Source organism: Rana temporaria, chromosome 1 (genome assembly GCF_905171775.1).
Source record: "Rana temporaria chromosome 1, aRanTem1.1, whole genome shotgun sequence".
Lineage (NCBI taxonomy): Eukaryota > Metazoa > Chordata > Amphibia > Anura > Ranidae > Rana > Rana temporaria.
The window spans coordinates 527,560,167-527,583,992 of NC_053489.1; the positions used below are offsets into that span (position 1 = coordinate 527,560,167).

Genomic DNA, 23,826 nt, shown 5'->3' on the forward strand with positions numbered 1-23,826 from the left:
GCTTTCCATCACAGTCTCAGCCACATCAAAGTCCCCCCTTGTACAGTACAGCCCCCCTTTTATATTATAGTGCACCCCTACATCACAGCACCCCTGTTACATCGCAGTGCCCCCCTTTACGTAGCAGTTCACTGCCCATCTTAACAGCACAGGTGCTATTGGTCTGGATGGATGGCTGAAGCTTCCTAATTTATCTTGTTAGCAAGTGGATGATTGGTTGCTAGGACCGCCCCACATCATAGCAACCAACTTGGCTGCTTGTTAACTTGAGTTGAGCAGCTCTCACTTTCCATGCAGACCAATTGCACCTCACGCTCTCTGCCTGCTGTGAAGATGGCAGCAGCAGCTGGGCGAACAGAGGACACACAGGCAGCTACATGGTGGAGCCTTGGTGGTCGGGATAAGATTGTCAGTCAGTCCGAATCTGGACCGCGATCTGCCATTTGGTGATAACTGTCCTATATAAATGTATCTTTTACAATTTCTTCTAGGTTTATCAGGTAATTTAAGTGGTTGTAAACCCTTACACACCACTTTTACCTACAGGTAGTCCTCGAATAAGGTTTACCTGTAGGTGCTGGAAATATCTCCTAAACCTGCATGGTTTAGGAGATATTTGCCATATACGCTTGTGTCAACGTCATCGACGCATGCGCATTAAAGAAAGGGCACAATCTTGCTGTTTATATAGGGCCCATGTCATGACTGTCGGCTCCCGCATGCAAGTGACTCCGACCAGTCACAGAGCCGGAATCCACTGGCCCGGAAGGAAGAAGGATGGAGATGAACGTGGCCACCAGTGGTGACATCTCGGGCTTGGTGTGCTATGCATACTAGCCCATTATGCTTTTACTTTGCAGGGGAATAAAGGGAGAGTAAAACCTATCAGGGTTTACTTCGTCTTTAACTCCAGACTGATATAAAACACAAAGATTAATTCAGCCCTGTATTTATTACTCATATGTATAGTTTAAAGAAGTAACTTTTTTTTTTTTATAGTTGTCGGTTCCTGATAGGAGAAAGAACATCTAGTCCTTTGTCCCATCTTCTAAGTGCCCTGTAAGTCTAGCTGCAGTGTTGGACAGGGTGCTCCACTTGACACATGGCTGTCCAATACTGCAGCCAGCAAGGAAATGGCTGCTTTACTTGTTAGTGCTTTTCTCGGGCTCCAAGCACTCGCCCAAAGTGAATGCCAGCAAAGGGAATGCAGAAGAAGATGAGGCATGTTGGGCACGTCAGGCACTTGCTAGTAAGGCAGCCATCTTCCTGCCCTAGCTACGGCGTTGGGTTGGTGTGCACCAAGGGGGGGTACCCTGTCTGACATTGCAGCTAGCATGAGGCCCCATACACACGAGAGGATCCATCCGCTGAAAAATCTCAGCGGATCGGTTTCAGCGGATAGATCCCCTGGTGTGTACGTTCCAGCGGATATTTATCCGCGGATATTTATGATATTTCCGATTTCCTGCAGATAAAAATTTGTAGACATGCTAAACAAATCTATCTGCTGGAATCGGCTCCAGCGGATCGATCCGGTGGTCTGTACAGACTCACCGGATCGATCCGTCCGAACCCATCCCTCGCATGCGTCGTAATGATTCGAGGCATGCGTGGATATCCTTATATGACAGCGTCGCGCACGTCGCCGCGTCATCATCGCGGCGACAGCGCGACACGTCACCGCGATGGGAATTCGGCACGGATTTTGATCCGATGGTGTGTACACTCCATCGGATAAAAATCCTCAGAGGATTTATCCGCGGATACGGTCCGGCGGACCGTATCCACGGATCAATCCTATCGTGTGTACCAGGCCTTACAGGGCTCCTAGGAAGATGGGACAAAGTTCTACATGTACTTTGTAGTTAGGTTGAATTCAACTGGACTTTCAGTTCAAGAAGGCTAAAAACCTTTCACCCCTCATCCAAGTGGCTTCCTCAGCTCTGATGGAAGGTCAAGAATATGCTCCAACATTGATAACTACATGAAACCAATTGGCTTACAGTTTTTTTGTTTTTTGTCAAAGATTATTTGAACAAGCATAAATTAGAAGCGGATTGGCTACCATGCAGAGCTGCACTATATTTTGCACTCACAGTTTTAGTAAATTATCCCCATGGTTTCTGCTTTTCCCACTGGTAATATTTATAGGATGAATTATGATGTTTTGCCAGGTCTGGTCCAATAAAAATGGAATTCCAGGAATTCAGCCACTTTTTTAAATCTGCTGGATTAGTATGGATTAAGTCCAGTGAGATGCATGCCACTTGTGTATTCATCTCTTTAATTTACTATACATCTGACAGTTTACTGAGCATTGGGAGAATAGCTATCGCTACATTCCTGGTACTCTGACAGGAGAGATGATACCTTCTCATTCAACAGCAGCAGCTCTGCCTGACACTCCCCTCTGTTGCCCATTCACAGTAGCCACCTGTGCTTTGTGAATAGGTTGACATAATACAAAGCACTCTGTGATTGGGCAGGAGGAGGGAAGGGTGGGCATATGACTCTACAGCTGCAGGAGACCAAAAGGTCCAGCATCTGATCACCAGAAGTGTAGCAAAAGCTCAGTTGCGTGACATTAGTTTGAGATGCTTCTGAGATTTCAAATGATTTGACAGGCGCATTAAACCTGCGTTGGACCTGGTTCAGGCTGCTTTTTCATTTCTATAGATTTGAGGAAAGAAGCAGTTCTGAAGGGAGCAAAACCCAGCAGACATTGAAAAAAGCAAAAAAGCCTGAAATCTAAGGCCGCGTACACACGACTGGTCCATCCGATGAGAATGGTCCGACGGACCGTTCTCATCAGTCCACCGCAGAAGCAGACCGCTGGTCTGATGTGCGTACACACCATCAGTTCAAAAACCGATCGGGTCAGAACGCAGTGACGTAAAACACACGACGTGCTGAAAAAAACGAAGTTCAATGCTTCCAAGCATGCATCAACTTGATTCTGAGCATGCGCGGGTTTTGAACCGATGCTTTTGTGTACTAACCATTGGTTTGGACCGATGGTCAGCCTTCCATCGGTTCGATTTTAAAGCAAGTTCTCTAATTTTTGCCCGAAGGACAACAGACCGATGGGCCGTACATATGGTCGGTTTGGACCGATGAAACTGGACTTCAGGCCATTTTCATCAGTTTGGACCGACCGTGTGTACGCGGACTCAGTTTCATTGACCATACCAACTGTTTATTGTGTTAATACATTCACACATCCCTGTAATTTGGATGGACCACAGTGTTTCAGTGAAAATGCTTGTAGTAGTTTATTATTAATCTAAATTTTGATTTCTTTATGTTAAACATATATCATAGTATTTATGAAAACAATCTGAGATCACAGCATCCTATGTCCTGAAGATCGGTTTGAAACTCATGTTGATGTGCAGGGCTGGGCCATAGGGTAGGCAGAAGAGGCAGTTGCTTTGGGCGCATCAGCAGCAGAGGAATGCAAAAATGGTAGAACTTGTAACATGTTCTGCTGAAGTTGTTCACAGCTCATGGAGGGGCGCCCTTTTGAGTAAATAGATGCCAAAACTGTAAAATTGGGTTTGGACGTAAAGGTTTTCTTTTCTATCAACTTGTCATAGGTACTTCATCTATTGCCTCCTCTTGATTTTTGATTAGCCACATTTTTCTTTCTTTTAGGTACAAAGGGAAGAAACAAGGGAGAATTTACAAATCTCCAGGGTGTAGCTGCATCAACTAATGGAAAAATCTTGATTGCTGATAGCAACAACCAATGTGTCCAGGTACTGTAAAGAAAAATATCAGGGCTGAGTTGACATGTTATGTTGTAAAAAGAGTACTGGTGCTGAAGTGTTGCCTGCATAAAGCTATGACATTTTTATTTTATTATAAATAAAGGAGAAGTACAGCCAAACGAGCTTTGGCTGTACTTCTCCTTTGGATCACAGGAGTGCAGTCCTGTGACCCGTTTTCAGCAGACAGCCCGCTGTCGGCTGTTGTCACAGAGCTGGTTCAGGCTCGGGGAAGATCATGACCATAAAGTTGGGATCCGCCCATATGCGGATCAGGGAGCTGTGAGAACTGAGTGATCAGCAGTGTTTGATCGATTGGTTCTCAGTCTTGGAGCCGGAAGGGGACAGATGCAGCATCGGACCAATGATGCATTCACCTAGGTAATTTATTGTTCTACAATAAAGAAAAAGTCAATACTTCTCTTTTTAGTCTTCTTTTTTTTTTTTCCTTTTTTTTTTTTTGGTTTAGCCATCATAGGACAAAGACGTAAAAATTTGGATATGTAAATAATTGACATATCAGTGGCGGCTGGTGCTCAATTTTTTTTTGGGGGGGGCGCAAACGAAAAGAAAAAAAGAAAAAAATTGCAGCTTCACTGTGCCCATCAAATGCAGCCACTGTGCCATCAATCGTCACCACTGTGCCATGCCATCAAATGCAGTCACTATGCCATCAAACGCAGCCACTGTGCCATGCCATCAAACGCAGCCACTGTGCCCCTCAATTGTCGCCACTGTGCCCATTGTTGCCACTGTGCATGTCACTGTGCCCTTTAATTGTTGCCACTGTGCCCATTGTCACCACTGTGCCCATTGATCCCACTGTGCCCATTGATGCTGCTGTGCCCATTGATGCTGCTGTGCCCTTTGTCACCGCTGTGCCCATTGATGCCACTGTGCCCTTTGTCCCACTGTGCCCATTGATGCCACTGTGCCCATTGTCGCCTCTGTGCCCATTGTCGCCGCTGTGCCCTGTAAAATGCACTTACCTTTCTCCTTCCACGTCCCTCGATGTCTTCTCCCGCCTTGGTGACACTTCAGCCAATCAGGTTACCGATAACCAGAATCGGTGAACCTGATTGGCTGGGACGGCCGTCAGTCTTATCCAAGGAACGCACTCCCCGTAAGGATAAGCTTCTGGGAGATGAGGGCTGTACTCGGAAATCCTATCAGAGCCGCTGCATGAATGTGTGTTATTTCAGTGGCGGTGCGGAGCCACCAGAGGGGGCGGCGCTCCAGCGCCCTCTTTAGACGGACCGCCACTGCATATTATTAATAATAAAAGGTCTAACATATACAAGCTATCTATTAATTGTAGGGGACATAGCCATGGTCAAAGAGACCAATGCAAATATAAAAATAAACAATTGAGCTAATATCTTGTTTGGGTAAAATTGTAAGACTCCAACCAGAGCTAAATGCTGCCACCTTTCTTTCAACAATCCAGTGCACATTAGTGGCCAGTAGAGGTTCTGGCATTGGGCTATTGGGCGTAAAAGCAAGGCTTAATCTCAGAAGAGGGTGGATCTCCGTGCTGATTTGGGAGACATTTAATCCCAGCATACAACCATGACCTGCATCTTTGTTTATGCCTTTGTGTTGGCAAGTGTACTGTATGTTCCCTATGAGATGTTATGAGTTTGCTTCAAGATCTCTTGGTAGGACTCCTGTTTCGGACCACTCGTTTTCTGCAATGATTTTCTCAGTCTATCCTTTCAGAGCTGCATCTGTTTTATGTTCTGAAACACAAGCAGGTGCAGTCTTCCCATGTTTCTGTTTGTATTGCAAGATATAATATGCGTATAATGCGGAGATCCATTAGGGATAACGGGCGTACTAGTTTGTTTATATATTGCTGTGTCATAGAGCTGCACATGATGTGGACTCATTTCAAAGTCTGATCTCCCAGAACAATGAGTGGAAATTTCCACTGTTTTCTCAGGCTTGCTGACACAGCAGAAGGTAATCAAATTGAAATCTGAGAAATCATTTTATAAAAACACATTCTGTGACCTTTTGGGTTTACGCAAATCTCGTCGCTTGTGAAGCATTTGTCATATTCATTCATATGCCATTGCAGATTTGATGATTTCTGTTTTACTCTCTGAACCTTCAGCAAAGGGCAGCCTGTTGGCTTGAAAGCAGGAGGATATGTTTTTGGTGTAAAGCTTTTAACACTGCAAACAAGGTAAATCACTGCTTGTGACCAACCTAAAAGTGTCCCTAACACTAAAACACTGCCCTAAGACTAAGCAGCACTTCTGTCTTGGAGGTGACTGCTCTGGATAAGCAGATGTATATAAGGGCTATTAGTAAATTTACTCATTGGGTAGCAGTATAAATAGGTGTCAGGGGGGCAGAATTAAAGTCATTAATTCCGGCTTAACCTAAAGTCATTAGGACCGGCTTAACCTATCCACAAATGCTTAATCCTTTTTAGTACTTAACCCCTGAAGTGAGCGAAGGACTTTTTATCCCCAGCAAAACCACATTTACCCCCTAAACACTAGCTATAACTTTAATTGTAAGTGTTATGCTAAACCCTGCAATAGTAAATCCCCAATACTGTAACTACTTGTTGCTGCACCCGGTTCTCCCACTGCCTGAACAGAATCTTCTAGTGGTGAGAGCTGTTATTGTAGCTAATGTTTAGGGATCATCCACATAGCACAGGATCTTGCTGACCGTAGCTGCCAGCAAGATCCTGCATAATTGTGCTCATGTAATGTTTGAGCAATGTTTACCAGGACTACAGCATTAATGGTTTTAATTGGCCACCACTACTGGTCAACTAGTTGCTAAGACTAAAGTGTCTTAATCCAGGGTTTGACAAATTTTCTTGGAATCTAGGAGCCAGCTAAAAAAGTTAGGAGCAGGAAAACGCGCCCCGTCCCGCCAAGCCTGCGCGCAGAAGCGAACGCATATGTGAATAGCACCCGCATATGTAAACGGTATTCAAACCACACATGTGAGGTATTGCTGCGATTTTTAAAGCAAGAGCAATAATTCTAGCCCTAGACCTCCTCTGTAACTCAAAACATGCAACCTGTAGAATGTTTTAAACGTCGCCTATGGAGATTTTAAAGGGTAAAAGTTTGTCGCCATTCCACGAGCGGACGCAATTTTGAAGCGTGACATGTTGGGTATCTATTTACTCGGCGTAACATTATCTTTCACAGTATAAAAAAAATTGGGCTAACTTTACTGTTATTTTAAAAATTTTCCCAAAAAAAGTGCGCTTGTAAGACCGCTGCGCAAATACGGTGTGACAGAAAGAATGAAAAGTACAACATTTTATTCTCTAGGGTGTTAGAATAAAAAAATATATATAATGTTTGGGGGTTCTAATTAGAGGGAAGAAGATGGCACATTAGAGCTGCTGTTTTGCTTGTAATCCCAACGGCCACCAGAAGATGGTGCCAGATCACAGAAGGAAGCTTAGGCCTGCAGAAGGCCGCAAAGCCGCGGGCGCGGCGGGGGAGGTGCGGGCGCACGGAGACACAGGATCCTGGCGGGCCCGCGGCGGCTGGTAATTGAGGCTGCCGCTTTGCGGCCTTCTGCAGGCCTAAGCTTCCTTCTGTGAAGGCCGCAAACTCAATTACCGGCGGGCGTGGGTGCCAGGTCAAAATTTCTTGTTGCAATTGCGACTGGGCGCCCGGATTTTGTCGAGCCCTGTCTTAATCCTAGCAACCAAGGCCATTTCTACTTGTGCATAATTTGATTGGCTTGGCTGTTCTAATTTTACTTAAGCAGAAATTGCTCCAATCATCGGCTATCAGAGCGAACCTGATGTGAACAGCAGCACTCAAAGGCCCCTTTCACACATGTTCTTTTCATCAGTTCAGTTTGTCATCAGTTTGTCAGTCCTTAACCATTTTTCATGCCAAAACAATAGGGTTTTGATTTGTTCAAAAAAACAAAAAGCGGATGTAAACAGATAATTATCCGTTTTATATCTGTTTTTCAATAGAGATTTTTTTTTTGTCCGTCAACAGATGGATGAAAAACAGACAAATGGTCCGCATGTGTGAAAGGGGCCTTAAACTATACAGTCTCTGCCTCCCCCACATGTCTCATCAGGTTTGCTATGGCTGGTGGTGGTGGGAGGAGACACTGCTGTATGTGTAGCATTTGATTGCCAGAACCATCAGGGCAGACTTGCTGCCCATATGCCATACATATGAGAAGCTCCTCTCCCACCATGCCCAATGAGTTGGACTTGTTCATTTTTCTAAAGGTAAAAGCAATTGTATGGAATGGGAGTCTGAGCCACTGTAGTTTGGTTTACATGTAAATGTTGCACAAATGTTTACACTCATACATCGTTCTTGTTTTATTGTATGTTACCAAGCAAATTTAGGCTGCACTATGCAGTTCTGTGTATGGGACCATAGACTTCCTCAATGCTTTGTTCAGATGCACACAAATCTAAACACTGTGGGCCAGATTCTCAGAAGAGTTACGACGGTGTATCTCAGGAAACACCGTTGTATCTCTGTTTCTGAGCCCGGGTATCTATGCGAGTGATTCCTAGAATCATTTTCGCATAGATACGGCCAAGATCCGACAGGTGTAAGTCACTTACACCGTCGGATCTTAGATGTAATACGACGCCGGCCGCTAGGTGGCGTTTACGTTCAGTTCTCATTTGACTATGCAAATGAGCCTGTTACGCCGATTCCCGAACGAATTTGCGTCGCTGAGTCGTCGTTTACGTCCTTTCCATAAGCGTTAGGTTACCCCTGCTATATGAGGGGTAACCTTACGCCAGTCCGCCGTATGCCATGTTAAGTATGGCGTCGGGTCAGCGTCGTCTTTTTCCGTTGGTTACGTCGTTTTACGAAGTCGTCCGCGAATACGACTTTACGTCAATGACGCTTACGTCGGCGTCATTGATGTTTTCCGTCGTGAGCTGGAGCATGCACACTGGGCTATTTTTCCGCCAAGCGCATGCGCAGTTCGATCGGCGCGGGGGCGCGCTTAATTTGAATACAAGCTGCCCCCTTTGAATTACGCGGCCATACGCCGGGCCATTTACACCGCCGCAAATTACGGAGCAAGTGCTTGGAGAATACGGCACTTGCTCCAGTAAGTTGCGGTGGCGTGGTGTAAATGGCTTACACTACGCCAACGCAGAATCTTAGAGAATCTGGCCCTGTATTCTCCGTATACTGTACACTCAGCGCAGCATTTTTTTTAGGCCATGTTAATGAGCCTTTACGGCTAGAAGTTTTTACTATTCTTTGTTTAAATGGAGTACATTTATTTTTACAGTGTAAAAGCCATGTTGGACAGTAAAGACCACTGTTACTTTATACATTTTAGTGAATTCTTGTTTGCTTTAGCCTTTTTCTGTAGATGACAGGGTCGCTTTAATCGTTTAAAATCAAACTGAAATCATTTAATGTCATAAACATTTCAATTCCATTGTAATCTTTTTTTTTTTTTTTTTTTAACGAAAAGCTAGATCATTGTAATATAGAAGTCCATAGCTAATGTATTTATAGATGAATTAATCTATTTTACCACCACAGCTGTATTAATAATAACAAAATCTTTAGACCAATATGTAAAAGAAAATGCTATACTAGCCTAAATTAGATTTTCTTTCATGTTGGCTAGATCTTTTCAAATGATGGACAGTTTAAAAGTCGCTTTGGCATCCGAGGAAGATCACCAGGCCAACTCCAGAGGCCAACAGGAGTGGCGGTTCACCCAAGTGGTGATATCATCATAGCGGATTATGACAACAAGTGGGTCAGCATATTCTCATCTGATGGAAAGTTTAAGGTAAGAGCTGATATATAAATGTTGTTATAAATCTTTGCACTGTAAATCATGCATTTAGAATGCCTTAAAATGGTCTAAAGATGAATACGCAAGAGAAAAACTTGAGTGAATGCCATAAATATTCACCTAATGCAGCAGCAGAGATTTTCATAACTAGAATATTTTTACTTTTAAATTGAACGCTATAGTCTACATGCAGTAGTTATACATGTTTATAGCGGTTTATAAAAAAAGAACCCAATACTGACCCAGGTCAATGTATTGGAACATTTCCTTGGTATTATGTAACAATGATATTCACTATCCCTATTGAGTCTAATGCCTGGTACACATGATGAGATTATCAGACAAATAATCGTCCATTTTTTTTTTTTTCCTTGCCGATCTCAGATCGAACCTAAAGAGTTTACTAAAGTCACAAAAATGATCGTACAACAGAATAAAAATTGGGAAGGGATGTGTTGTAGCGTAATTTGTATTGCATTTTCGAACGACAACTGTACTGATTAAACAAAAATTGTACAATCTGGCATTGTACGAAAAAAATTTCCGATTTGGAAAATATATGATGAATTGTCATGATCGGCTCTCAAAAGCTCTGTACTAATGATCAGATTATCGTATGAACGCGTCAAAAGTGGTATTTTACGTACGATTTTCTGATCGTGTGTACAGGGCTTTATTCACCAAACAAATTGACTATGCCTTAGCAATAGTGGAAGATCAAAATAAATGACTTTTTTAAGGTCCCCTCGCACATATACATCCTGTAGTTAAAACTTCGCGTTTTTATTCTTATACATTTTAAAATTTGATAATTGGATCCTTTAAAGTCCATTCTGGCCACCAGAGGCCCATACATAAAATTAGTTGTGAACATAAAATGTTATAGGAAATGTAATACTGGTTTAAAACGGCAAAACATTTCCCAGCACACTTTCCAGCCAGCCTGCAAAACAACCAAATTGGTCCTGTCTAACAACACAGTAATCCACAGTGCCCACAACAATGACCTCCTGTATATACTGCAGTCCGAACTATAAATTTCCAGAGCCTCCATGGTAGGAGCACCTATAAGAATGGGATAGATTAAAGGGTTTGTAAAGGAATTTTTTTTTTTTATCTTAATAGCTTCCTTTACCTTAATGCAGTGCTGTTTTCATGTCCTCATTGTTCGTTTTTGCTCTCAAGTTGCTGTAATTCTTCTCTGATCTCCACACTTCCTGGTTGTCTGTTTCCTGATAACCACAGTACTGGGAGCTTTCTCTCTGTGGTCACTAATCAAGGAGGTGTGATTACTGTGTGTCTAAAACCCCACAGCACCAATCAGTTTCGTTTTCCAAACCATGACTGCCCTGTATTGGCTCTGTGGCTCTGTACATCACAGAAGCAGGAAACAACATGCAAAAACTAAACTAGAAACTGCAGGTACATTATATGATTGATTTTTATCTATTTTTAATCATTTTTAAAAGGAATTGGTTAACTATTATGTCTCTGTACCCTGTAAACAGTAATTTCAGCAAAAAAATGTTTTTCCTTTACAACTCCTTTAAGGGCATGTATGCCTGGAGGGAAGCCCACCCCTCAAAGGCACAGGGGTACCCAGCAAGAGCACAATGACAGCAAAGGCATCCAGTGTGTCCCTGCACCCATCATTACTATTTTTGCTTGGTTTAAGACGTGATTTTTCGTACCTTTTTTACAAGGCTAAAAAGTTCTTTCATGCATCTCTTCTTCCTGATAGTGGGGGACAGGATTACAGGACAATGTGCAGACACACAATGCAGTCTGTGCTTGAGCAGTGGGTAAGTTCAAGAAGGCAGGCTGTGGTTTGGAGGGGGTGTGTGCCAGACTGTGCTTGGTTGTGATGGTGGCTGAACAAACTACCCAATACAGGCATGCTGTGTGCCTGCACAATGTTCTGTACCTCTTAGTCGCCAGCCAAAGGATGAACACTGACCACGCAAGAACAGATCAGTTTCTGTCTTTTGTGTGGTCAGTTTAGAACAAGAAACAAAGGTAACTGGCAAATTCAACCAGGTACTTCATATTGAAGGAGTACTTAAAAACGACAGATTATTATTTTATAAATTACACATGTCAACACACATAGGAAAAAAATACTTGGGCTAACATAACACAAAATCATAAATACAACTAAAGTAAAAATAATTGTGTCAAAGTTCACCATCATCTTCGTACTTTTATTTCCATCTTGGACTTAAAAGTATTTTTCAGAATCTTGCATGCTGACGAGTTGGGGGATTCAGGGACACCACTTCTTTTGGTTCTGTGAAACTGTATCAGTAAAAGAACCCTATATCGACATTTAAAGCATGGTATATTCCAGCTTATTGAAGGGTTTATAAATCTGTATACAATAATCTAAAGATTTTTTTGTAAGATGGAAGGACCAGGAACTTGGAGGAGGCTAGGTACAGTGGTTGTTCCCAAGTTTTTGGTCCTTCCATCTGAAGAAATATTATTTGTATTATTGTATGTATAACAATAAAAACATGTGAAGATTTAATCACATTGCATGTCCTATGTGTGTGAGGGTAAAAGTCCCAGTTATTTTGCTCTTCTACTGTTGACACTGTGAAGGGATGTCTGTGCCAAACTGTGCAACCTCATTAAAGTATACCTTAGCAGCGTTATTGCATTGAATGTATGCGACCATAATAGAAATCTTTAGCCTAAAGTATATTGAATATGATCATCTTTATGTAACTATTCTTATTATTGAGTATTCATGTTTTACAATCGTTACTTCTGGGTATAGCTTTTAAATATGTATGTACAAGTGATAGCCATAATTTAATATTGCATGTGAAAGCTCTGCTTTCTGCTTAGCACTGCATTATGATGCCTTTATTGCTTATTCTCTGAGCAAGTCTATTGGTCTGGGATGACCTGACTACAAGCAGACTCTTGATAAGGATTCAGTTAATCTGAAGTCATTACAGCTGAACTCTAGGTTAACAGTTAAAGTTGAATACACAATTGAAATGCTTGTAACTTTGTTCAGCCGGTCTTAAAGCGGTAGTAAACCCGCATTTACTGTATTTATCGGCGTATAACATGCACAGGCGTATAACACGCACCCTAACTTTCAGAGGTACGTTTCAGGAAAATACTTTCCACAGCCCCCTGCGTATAACACGCAGGCACTGTTTAGCCTCTATTTTCAGGGTAAAAAAGTGAGTGTTATACGCCAATAAATACAGTATTTATTTTAATCCTGCAAGACAATGCCATAATGTGCTAATATGCACATGCATGTAAAAGAAAGCCCTCCAGCGACGCGCTGAAGGCGCTTCCATCTTCATCTGGTCTTCCTTGCAGGTTCACGAACTCCGGCTGTGTGAGAAGCCGAAGCCGCAATGACTGCACTCCCGCGCGTGAGAACTGCCGTTCAACGCAAAGGTCTCTGAAGTACACGTTTAGAAATATTTACTGTACCTATAGGTACGCCTTACTATAGGCTTACCTATAGGTAAAAATCATGCATGGGAGTTTTACACCCACTTTAGGATCCACTCATCTCTGCAGCAATAGCATAGATTGAGCAGTGACCACTTTTTTATCCACTGTAGTTAAGTAATGCAGCATTATCAGCAGCCTTCCTCAGCCTGCTAATTGGACATTGAAGACCTGTCACTTATTAGGCATGCTCGCTGTGTTCAATTGACAGCACTGTGCAGTTCAGTAGTCCCTGATTTGTCTGGATGTTTCCTCACCTAGTGAAAGTCTTGTAGTGCAGGTTAATCTATAGCTCAGTTGGGCAGTTTAACCAGTTACCGTACTTAAAAATGCATAAAAGGATTGTTAATGAATACTTATGTCCGCAAACATAACTGTCAGATCAATGTTACGTTTATTGAATGTGCATTGTAGATCACCTTTATTAGTAGCCATTTTTAGTTTTGTTATAACTGATAATATTTGAGTATTAGGTTTGCAACATTGTGGTTGTTTTGTGCCATGGAAGCTTAAACTATTATATTTGAGAGGACATGAGCCTATTTACACCTTGCTCTAGACTATATTAAGTAGGAGGAATAAAATGATGATTATTATGTGCTTCAAAGGTGGTATTTATCATCTTTTATTACAGACAAAAATTGGATCAGGAAAATTGATGGGTCCTAAGGGTGTTTCTGTAGATCGCAATGGACATATCATAGTGGTAGACAACAAAGCATGCTGTGTGTTCATCTTCCAGCCCAATGGGAAAATTGTGACCAGGTTTGGAAGTCGAGGGAATGGAGACAAGCAGTTTGCAGGTAAACTTCATAATTTGTGGACCACCTTCTCCTGTGGAATATTTCCTGACATTGCTTGGATAATACACACTAGAGACTATTTGCAGAAAGAATGTCACTTGGGTGAAGCCCTGGGCCCAGTTTTTTTGGTTCTGTCTGCATTTGCCATAGTAATGAATGTGAGCCAATTTCCTCCCCTTCCCTGAAACGTATCCATATATCCCTGTAGAGTTATAAAAAACTGTCAGACAAATTAAGTTGAAATCCCAGGTTATTTTGTTGGTTAAGTGCAGCCTGGTGCTGTAGCTATAACACACACTGTCCCAGTGCGAAAAAAAGAATTTGTATTAAATGAATGCAAAGACAGTTCGCAAACAACCCGGTGGGAAGGCAGCCCAGCTGGGAACACTCACAGGTCGAACAGTGTGAAGAGAGCAGGGTTCAGCTGAACTGACAGTGCCTATTGAAAGGTGCAGATTATGGCCTAGTAATCTTGTGCCATGAGAAGTTAGGAGCCCTACGCTTTCCATCCTCGTCAGTAACCTGTCCCTGTCAGGTGGGGTATCTGTTCCTACTCTTATCAACTCGCAAAATGTGGGAGCCAGTGCCTTAAGGCTCTGCCTAACCCAAGATGGCTGCTAGAGTTACATGGGGAGGCAGCATCCAATGAAATAGCTTCCCCAGAAACCCAGGAAACCGCAGAGGAACCATGTTGTTCTTTACTTCGTCTGCAACTGAAGGGCTGGTGCAGGAGAGTGCCACCTGTAGTGGAGAATGTAGACCGCACCTGCCTACAATCTTTCTTGGGTTACTTTAGTGCAGGGTTAGGCAACATCTGCCCTTCCGCTATGGTTAAACTACAAATCTTGTCATACCTCTGCCTCTAGGAGTCATCCCTTTGATTGTTAGGGTCTTGCAATGTCTCATGAGACTTGTAGTTTCAAAACAGCTGGAGGTCTGAGGTTGCCTACCCCTGCTTTAGTGCAACCCTGGTAATGTATGGTTCCTATTTTTACTTCACAATTGGTCCTCTTGGTATGATTTTTTTGGTAGATGACCGAAGATTAATGCCTGTAAAAAGAAAATACTATATTGATGATTTACAAAATCGTTTTGAAAGCACAGGCACCGTATTTGACATTGGCATCATGTGAGCTGCTTAACCCAAAGTGCAGGGTCTGTACTGTGAAATATCCTATACCAATCACCAAACTGTGACTTCCCCAGCAGGATTAACTGAGTATGTTACAGGACTGTCTACCTATTGTCTCCATTACCATGATAGGTGCATCATAGGTAATAATGCAGGCTTTTGTAACTGTAATAAAAAAAATGGTGGAAGAAAATACTTAAAACCTGTACAAGCTATCTATTTCCTTCTGAAAATACTAGTTGCTGGGCAGCAGTTCAGCTTCAATACTTTGAGTCCTAAGCTGGTAGTGAAGTCACTCCTGCTCTACATATTTGTTCTGGGTCAGTGACATAGAACTGTCTGACCATTGTGACATTTTGTTTTGGGAATTCAAACACTTCTGTGCAAAACTAGTAAAAGGTGTTTGGCAGACCTGATTGACTGGAATCAGGCCCGGACTGGGACAAAAAATAGGCCCGGGCAATTTAGACTGAGCAGCCAATTTTTCAGCAACGCCCATTCGCAAGGGCGATTGGTGACGGGATAATCACGGAGTCAGTCCTCCGCACTGTAATGTAATGGGGGCACTGTGATATAAAGGAGACTGCACGGTAAATTAAGCTGTAAGGATTACAGTCCCCCTTTACAGTGCAGTTCCCTTTTCATCACAGTGCCCCTACCAATCACAGCTCCCCATTACAGTGCCCCTTGCAGTCATGCCCCCTCTTTTTTCTCCGTAATCACAGTGGCCCCTTTTACTCTCTGCCTCCCCTGCACAGTCCTACCTTTGGCAGGGCTGAGGCAGGATTCAGCCTGTGTGTCCTCTACTGTCTCTCCCACCCTTCCAACGATGTCATCCTGTCAGCAGAGTAGGGGGCGGGAGGAGCTGTAGATCAGGATCATATTAACAAACGGGTGATTACCTGCTTGTTGGTATGAAAGGACTGTCGCTTTATTACCATTGATTAGGTCCTTCTGCTCCCCCGCTTTGTTCTCTTCCTTTTTCACCTGTAATATTTTAGGTTTTCCCATTTTATTTTTTTCCTCTTTACGGTTTCTTACTCCTCATGTTCTTTCATTTTTTATCTTTTATTATTATTTTTTATTTCTCCTTTTTTTTCCCCTTTTCTATTTATTATTATTTATTTTTATATTTTATTATTTTTATATTTATTATTTTTTCACACTTTATTTTTATTTTATATTATGTTGGTAATTTTCTTTACTTGTTTTTTGTTTAAGTTTATTTTCATACATTTTTCTCAGTTGTACCTTATGCTCTTAATTTGTCTCCTTTTCCCACTAATTTCTTCCTTTTTTCCTATTCTCATTTCTCTATCATCTTTTTATTTTTCACTCGTATTTTTCTCTTATTTTCCTCTCCTTTTCTGTTTTCCTTATTTTTCTCTTTATATAGCCCCCTTTTTTTCTATCTGTTCTTCCCTCTTCTTCCCCCTTTCTCATATCCTTTTTGCCGCCATTCATCTTTATTGATTTACACTTTCCTGTGTCCTCCTCCATTACCCCCTTTCTCGTTTACCTGTTTTGCTTCTGTCTCCTTTACTTGTCTCCCGATCTGATGGCTTCACTTCACACGTGTCTTCCTCTCTCCTGTTGGTATTTGAATGGACGTAATCTGCCTGGGTGGGCGGGGTCTCCAGACGTCATACGTTTCCGTGCAATCAGCGGCTCCAGCCTTGGCAGCGTCGGCGTTGCCTAGCTACTGCAGGCAGCAGAGCGTGTGCGGGGACAGCAATAGCTGTTTTGATTGGATCCGACCTGCTTCCTAGCAACCACGGATCCCTGCACTCATGCTGTTCAGTGTCTCCGGCCTCTTCCCAGCCCTGCTGATGGATAACATTGTCGGCAGGGCAGGAGAGCCTGGAGAGGAGACACGGGCACAGCCGCATAGAGGGAGGTAAGCGGTGACCGCGGCCTGTGTTAACCCTCTCCAGGCCGCGGTCACCGCTTACCTCCCGCTGTGCGGCCGGTCATAAACAAGTATTGGACTGCGGCCCAGAGATTGATCCCGGCGGCCCCAGCCCACCGGGCAAATGCCCGGTGTGCCCTATGGCCAGTTCGGGCCTGACTGGAATGGTGAAGGCTGTCCTATAATGTAGGGTAATCCTGACACATTGTTTTCAGTTATAGGATGATGTATGTTGTGTGTGTCGATGTACTGTATGTCTTGCTAACAAAGCGTGTTGTGTTAGGATTCGTTTTCTGTGTTCAGCAATTTCTGCGTATTGCCACTGCTCCTCCACAGAATGACAGCTCTATCTGCATGTAGCAAACTGTGGTCCTGTTGTAATTATTTGCTTTACATTTGTTTCTTTAGGACCTCACTTTGCCGCGGTAAACAGCAACAATGAAATAATTGTAACGGATTTCCATAACCATTCTGTTAAGGTAATTTTCTTTCAGCTGTTACTCTAAGGAGTTTTTAGGTTGAAGTATTATCTTATGCTATTATCACTTTAATAGAAGCAAATGATGTCTTGCTTTTTTGCGTTCTGCTTTGTGGCACATGGCTGTTTTTTTCTGTAGGTTTAATTACTTAAAAGAAACCTGTTATGAAAAAAATATGGATGCTGCCATTGCAAATCTAGAAAACACAAGATGCATTTTTAGGGCTGGCTAGTTACTCTAGATGTAAACTAAAATTCCACTTTAAAACCCCCAGACTACTATTAAATGTTTTGAAAGCAGAAGCCTTGTAGAATAAAGATGGTTGCTGCAATGTTTTTTTAAGTTGCTCGATATTTGCACAACTGTTTATCAAATCTATATTTTCAGGAAGAAATACGCATAAATAATTTTTATTGCACAAAAATCACAATTTAATTACCATTTTTTTTTTTTTACAAATTAAAAGAGAAGATAGTGTAGAGTAAATAGATGCTAAATGTGTTTGAGTCTCAAAACTGTGTGCATCCAAAAAATGTATAAAAAGTATGGTACCCAAAATAATCAATAGGTGACACAAATGCTTTTTATAGCTCATCAATTTAGAGTAAACTATAAATGAGGAACCTAGAATTATTGTGATCACTAAAATGTTTGCAGTGATACCTCACGTGTGGTGCAGTCGCAGGTCATATATGCATGCGCTGGCGAGCCCCCGGGAACCACAGAGCAGGGGGCAGAGCCATGCCACCTGCACTGTATACAGATGCCCAAATAACTTTTACATGACAGCTAGGAGCTGGCTGAAGAAAATAAATACAAGCTCATGGCTGCTACTGCTCCCGCTGCATTCCGAGTCTCTTGTGAGACCTGGAGTAGTGCTGCAGACAGGTACAGTGCTGGATAGATAGGGGACTTGGGTAAGCATCGATAGAGGACTTGGTGATGGCGGGTTTGCTAGTAGGGTGTTATTTTACTTTAATGCTTTAGAACCACTTTAATTTCACCTGAGAATTCATTTTATTTCCATTACTGGAAATTGACAGGACTAGTTTAAAAAAGAGAGATAACATTGTTTGTTTTCTTTTCAACTCACTGGAAGTGACCAGGACATAACATTCCTGGCAAGTGGAAAGTAGTACAGGTATTGTCTGTACTTGCTAAAATAGTCTTCGCCTGAAAAAAGGAAATGAATGCAGCCGCCACATCCAAAGGACTGATAAGCTGCAATATATAATATTTTGGTTTGAGGTTTAGATAAATTAGGGCAACATAACTGTGTAGCTGCTTTCCATAAAATAAACTCACAGCTGGATTATGAAGAGGTATTGGAATTGAATGAAGGCTATATATTTTATATGTATGTGTCTGTGTGTATAATTTATATTTGTATGTGTGGAAACCCACTGGGGTGTAGAAGGTTCCTGCCTAGGAACCAAATCATTTGCATCAACGTCAATACTTGGGGTTAGTCAGAAAACCTTAACTGGATATGCATTTGGCTGTTTTCGGGTATGATGTATGGTTACTCCCCTGTCCTGAAATAAGGAAAAATAATTGCTTTTTTATTTATATTTATATTAGACCTCCCAAGAACCAGCCCATTGCTTGGATCGGGGCTGAAGGCTCTTGAGAAGAGTACATAGGCACAGTGCTGCAATGATTTTAGGAAGCTATTCACAGCATCGGTCCCCAACCTTTTTGGCACCAGGGACCGGTTTCATGGCAGCTAATTTTCCCAGGGACTTGGATTGTGGGGGGGTCTAGTTGTGGTGGATGGGATATTCAATTCAAAGTCTGTCCTCAGGCCCCCTTTACATCAGTTTCCCCTTAAAGCAGTCCCACAGTGTCCTCAGTGCCCCTTCACATCACAGTCCTCCTTTTACAGAGCAGTCCCCTTTTACAGCACAGTGCAGGGGCCCCTGTAATGTAAAGGGTGCACTCATAGTATGCATAGTAGACGAGGTTGAAAAAAAGACACAAGTCCATCTAGTCCAGTGGTTCTCAACCGCTCTAGTTGCGTGACCCCTTGATAAATGTCCCAAGTTGTGGGGACCCCCAACGGTAAAATTATTTTCCTATCGTGGGTTGTCGGCACCCAAGACAAGACCTAACCCACGGACATTTAGCGCTCCCTGAGTCCCTTCCACTCAGTATTAAAACCCCTATAGTACATTTTAGGATCTCCCTCTCCCTCTCCCTCTCCCTTTTCCCTTTCCCTTTTATCTCTCTCTATCCTAATTTCTTGTTTGTTATCCCCATCCCTCTCTAGACGTCTTTTTTTGTTCTTTCTCTTATTCTTTCTCTCCCTTTTTTTTTTGTTCCTACCCCTCTTTTTCTCTCCCTTCCATGTAGTCTCTATTTTTATTCCTTCTCTTACTTGGGATCAGTGGCAGTGCTGGCGGGGAGTTGGGATCAGCCAACATAGGTGCTCTTGATCCAGGTCATCTGCTGATCTGAGAACTGTAGTGGGGACTTTTAAGGGCAACTCTAATCACAGGTAGTGTTACTCACTGTGTCTCCGACTTTGTGGTTTCTCGTAGTAGTGACACCTATGCTGAAACCAGCAGATGGGGTCTCCTCCAGCCCCTCCCACTTCACATTCCTCACCAGTCAGTTGACCTCTAGTCCCTGCCCCCCCAGCTATGCCATGAACTAAATGGGCAGGTGTGAAGAGGCTGAGTGGGCGGCCGCAGGCTTCAGGTTTTGGGGACCCCTGGCAAATCCTCATTTGACCCCCAGGTTGAGAACCACTGATCTAGTCCAACCTATGAGTGTGTTAGTACTACATTGTATATGCCTGTATGTTGTGGTAGTTCAGGTGCTTATCCACATACTTGCTGCTCTTACAGTAAAAAAAAACATTATGCAGTTTAAGGTTAACACTGTGGCACAGGCAGGGCCGGCGCAACCACCAGGCGGACCAAGCGGCCGCTTGGGGCGGGTAGGTCCGCAGCCTGGGATGGGGCGAAAAAATTAACTTTTTTTTTAATTTTTTTTTTTTATACTTTGTCCGGAGTTGCCGCCGCCCTCCGGCGCCCGGTGTCCCGCTCCGGTGTGCTAATGCGCCGCAGCGCCTGTCAGCTGCTGACTGAATGTGGCCCGGCCGGGCGCAGCCAATCCAGTTACTACCTGGTGATGGATGACGCCGGGTCCGGGCCTGTAACTGCACGGCACTTCAGTGACGACGTCCTCCTCCGCGCATGATCCATCATCCATCCTCCCTGGGCCCTGCTCTGCTTCCGCCATTCCTCCCCCCCACAGTGGGGGGGAGGAATGGCGGAAGCAGAGCAGGGCCCAGGCGGGATGGATGATGGAAGAAGGAGCAAGGGGGGTTAATGGAGACTGGGTCGGGTGGATAATTAATAAAGCAGGAGGGCATAATGGAACTGGAAGAAGGAGTGGGGGGGGGAGGAATGGCGGAAGCAGAGCAGGGCCCAGGGGGGATGGAAGAAGGAGCAAGAGGGGTTAATGGAGACTGGGTCGGGTGGATAATTAATAAAGCAGGAGGGCATAATGGAACTGGAAGAAGGAGTGGGGGGGGGGGAGGAATGGCGGAAGCAGAGCAGGGCCCAGGGGGGATGGATGATGGATCATGGAAGAAGGAGCAAGGGGGGTTAATGGAGACGGGGTCGGGTGGATAATTAATAAAGCAGGAGGGCATAATGGAAGAAGGAGTGGGGGGGTGGGGAATGGTGGAAGCAGAGCAGGGCCCAGGGGTGATGGACGATGGAAGAAGGAGCAAGGGGGGTTAATAAGGACTGGGTTGATAATGAAAGCAGGAGGGCATAATGGAATAAGGAGTGGGGGGGGGGTTAATGGAAGCAGTGGGGGATAATGGAAGAAGGAGCGGGAATGGATAATGGAAGCAGGGGGGTAATGGAAACGGGGGTGGATAATGGATGCAGGGGGGGTGGATAATGGATGCAGGGGGGGTGGATAATGGATGCAGGGGGGATGGATAATGGATGCAGGGGGGATGGATAATGGAAGCAGGGGGGATGGATAATGGAAGCAGGGGGGATGGATAATGGAAGCAGGGGGGATGGATAATGGAAGCAGGGGGGATGGATAATGGAAGCAGGGGGGTGGATAATGGAAGCAGGGGGGTGGATAATGGAAGCAGGGAGGATAAATAATGGAAGCAGGGGGGTGGATAATGGAAGCAGGGGGGATGGATAATAGAAGCGGGGGGGGGGATGGATAAGTCGACTTCCACACTCCACCACCGGCCACCAGAACTCCCACACGCAAATAAATATAATGTAGTAGATGTGACCTGCAGTCCTATGTAACATCAGAGATAACACAGTGATAATCCTCTGAGTACAGATAATGTAGTAGATGTGGCCTGCAGTCCTATGTAACACCACAGATAACAGTGATAACCCTCAGAGTACAGATAATGTAGTAGATGCTACCTGTGTTATCTGTGGTGTTACATAGGACTGCAGGTCACATCTACTACATTATCTGTACTTGGAGAGTTATTACGGTGTTATCTGTGGTGTTGCATAGGACTGCAGGTCACATCTACTTCATTATCTGTACTCAGAGAGTTATCACTGTGTTATCTGTGGTCAGCCCTGTCGTATTTCAAGGTAACAGTTTAGGGCCACATATGGGGTATCTCCGTACACAGGAGAAAGTGTTACAAACTTTGGGGGCATTTTCTCCTTTTACCCCTTATGAAAAGGTAAAGTTGGGGTCTACACCAGCATGTTAGTGTAAGAAAAATTTAAATTTTTACACATACATTCTGGTGTTGCCCCATAATTTTTATTTTCACAAGAGGTAAAAGAAGAAAAAAAAAATATATATTTTGTTAAGCAATTTCTTATGAGTATAGAAATACCCCATATGTAAAGTGGATGTAAAGTGCTCTTCGGGCGTACAAAAAGGCTTAGGCTGGGTTCACACTACAATTTCGGCAATATGGGATCGCATACGTTGGGGGGAGCCCTAACCGTGCACTCCCGCATTCCCTACCGTATGCGGTCCCATTTATAATATAAACCTATGAGCCGAACGCTGACTCTAGTTGGCTCATTTTTTTCCCCGCATGCGGTTATCAGACCGCACTTAAAACCGACTACTATTTACCTGTGCCAGAGATAGCTGCTCCAGGTGAGGGCAGCTCTATTTTACACTTTTTAGTACACTGTGTGTACTGTACAATGATACAGTACCCTGAAAAATCTCATGTTCTCAAAAAACTCATGTTCTGATATTATAGTTTGAAAATATGTTTATATGCACTTATTGCTCTTCTTTTAACCAATAATGGTAATTTTTTGCCTTGAATAGGCCGTTTTAGTGTTGTACTGTTTGTGTGCAGTACTATTTCCTGCACTTCTACAAGTCTGTTTGCACTATTTCCTGCATTTTTGCTCATTGGTAAATGGTAATGTTAATTTAATGGTAATATTTTGCCTTGAATAGGCCGTTTTAGTGTTGTACTGTTTGTGTGCACTACTATTTCCTGCACTTTTACAAGTCTGTTTGCACTATTTCCTGCACTTATTGGTAAAAAATTTGTTTTATAGCTGTATAACTTATTTTGTTAAAGCGGGGGTTCACCCTATTAAAAAAAAAAAAAAAAAAAATTTTTTTTTTTATTCTAGCATAAAATTTGGCATCGTAGCGCGAGCTACAGTATGCCGGTCTTACATTTTTTATCCCCGTACTCACTGTTTAATCCTACCTAGACGATTCCGACTGCCCACGGGGAATGGGCGTTCCAATCCAGACGGAAAGTGATTGACGGCCGGCTCTGGCGCGCCACGCTTCTCCGGAAATAGCCGTAATAGGCTTGGCTCTTAACGGCGCCTGCGCATAGCCTGTGCGCAGGCACCGTGAAGAGCCGAGACCTACTCCGGCTGTCTTCGGGGAGCGTGACGTGCCAGAGCCGGCCGTCAATCACCCTCCCTCTTGCTAGGAACGCCCATTCCCCGCGGCAGACGGAATCGTCTAGGTACGATTAAACAGTGAGTACGGGGATAAAAAATGTAAGACCGGCATACTGTAGCTCGCGCTACGATGCCGAATTGTATGCTGAAATGTTGTTCAGCAGGGTGAACAACCGCTTTAAATCGTTAATAAAAATGCACTTAACAAAAGCACAAATTAGTGTGTTTTTTTATATATTAATATAAATTATTGAAAGAAACATTTTTGCAAGGGAGGTGGGTGGCGCCAAAATGGAGCTTCGCTTGTGTAGGCAGAAATCCTTGCACCGGCCCTGGGCACAGGCACTGTGCTATGAAGGGAACTGCACTGTAACGGGGGCTGCACTGTAATGATTTCAGTGAGTGCCCCTAGTAATCACAGCCTCCATCACAATGACCCTGCAGTCTGCATCCCCCCCCCCTTTTTTCCTCTCTAACATGACACTTCCCCATTCCAATGTCTGCTTCCCCTCCTCAGAACTGCTACCTTTGGCAGGGCAGAGGCTGTTGTCAGT

At 43.5% G+C, this 23,826-nt stretch overlaps 1 protein-coding gene across 3 annotated transcripts in view; it reads left to right on the forward strand.

The window, feature by feature from the left end:
* TRIM2 (tripartite motif containing 2) overlaps positions 1-23,826 on the forward strand; it is a 110,100-nt gene that overhangs the window by 77,261 nt on the left and 9,013 nt on the right. For all 3 annotated transcript variants that reach the window (XM_040331938.1, XM_040331947.1, XM_040331930.1), the window contains exons 7-10: positions 3,655-3,758; positions 9,390-9,557; positions 13,678-13,846; positions 17,296-17,366. In XM_040331938.1, coding sequence (XP_040187872.1) covers positions 3,655-3,758; positions 9,390-9,557; positions 13,678-13,846; positions 17,296-17,366 — 512 coding nt within the window. The remainder of the gene's footprint in view (positions 1-3,654; positions 3,759-9,389; positions 9,558-13,677; positions 13,847-17,295; positions 17,367-23,826) is intronic.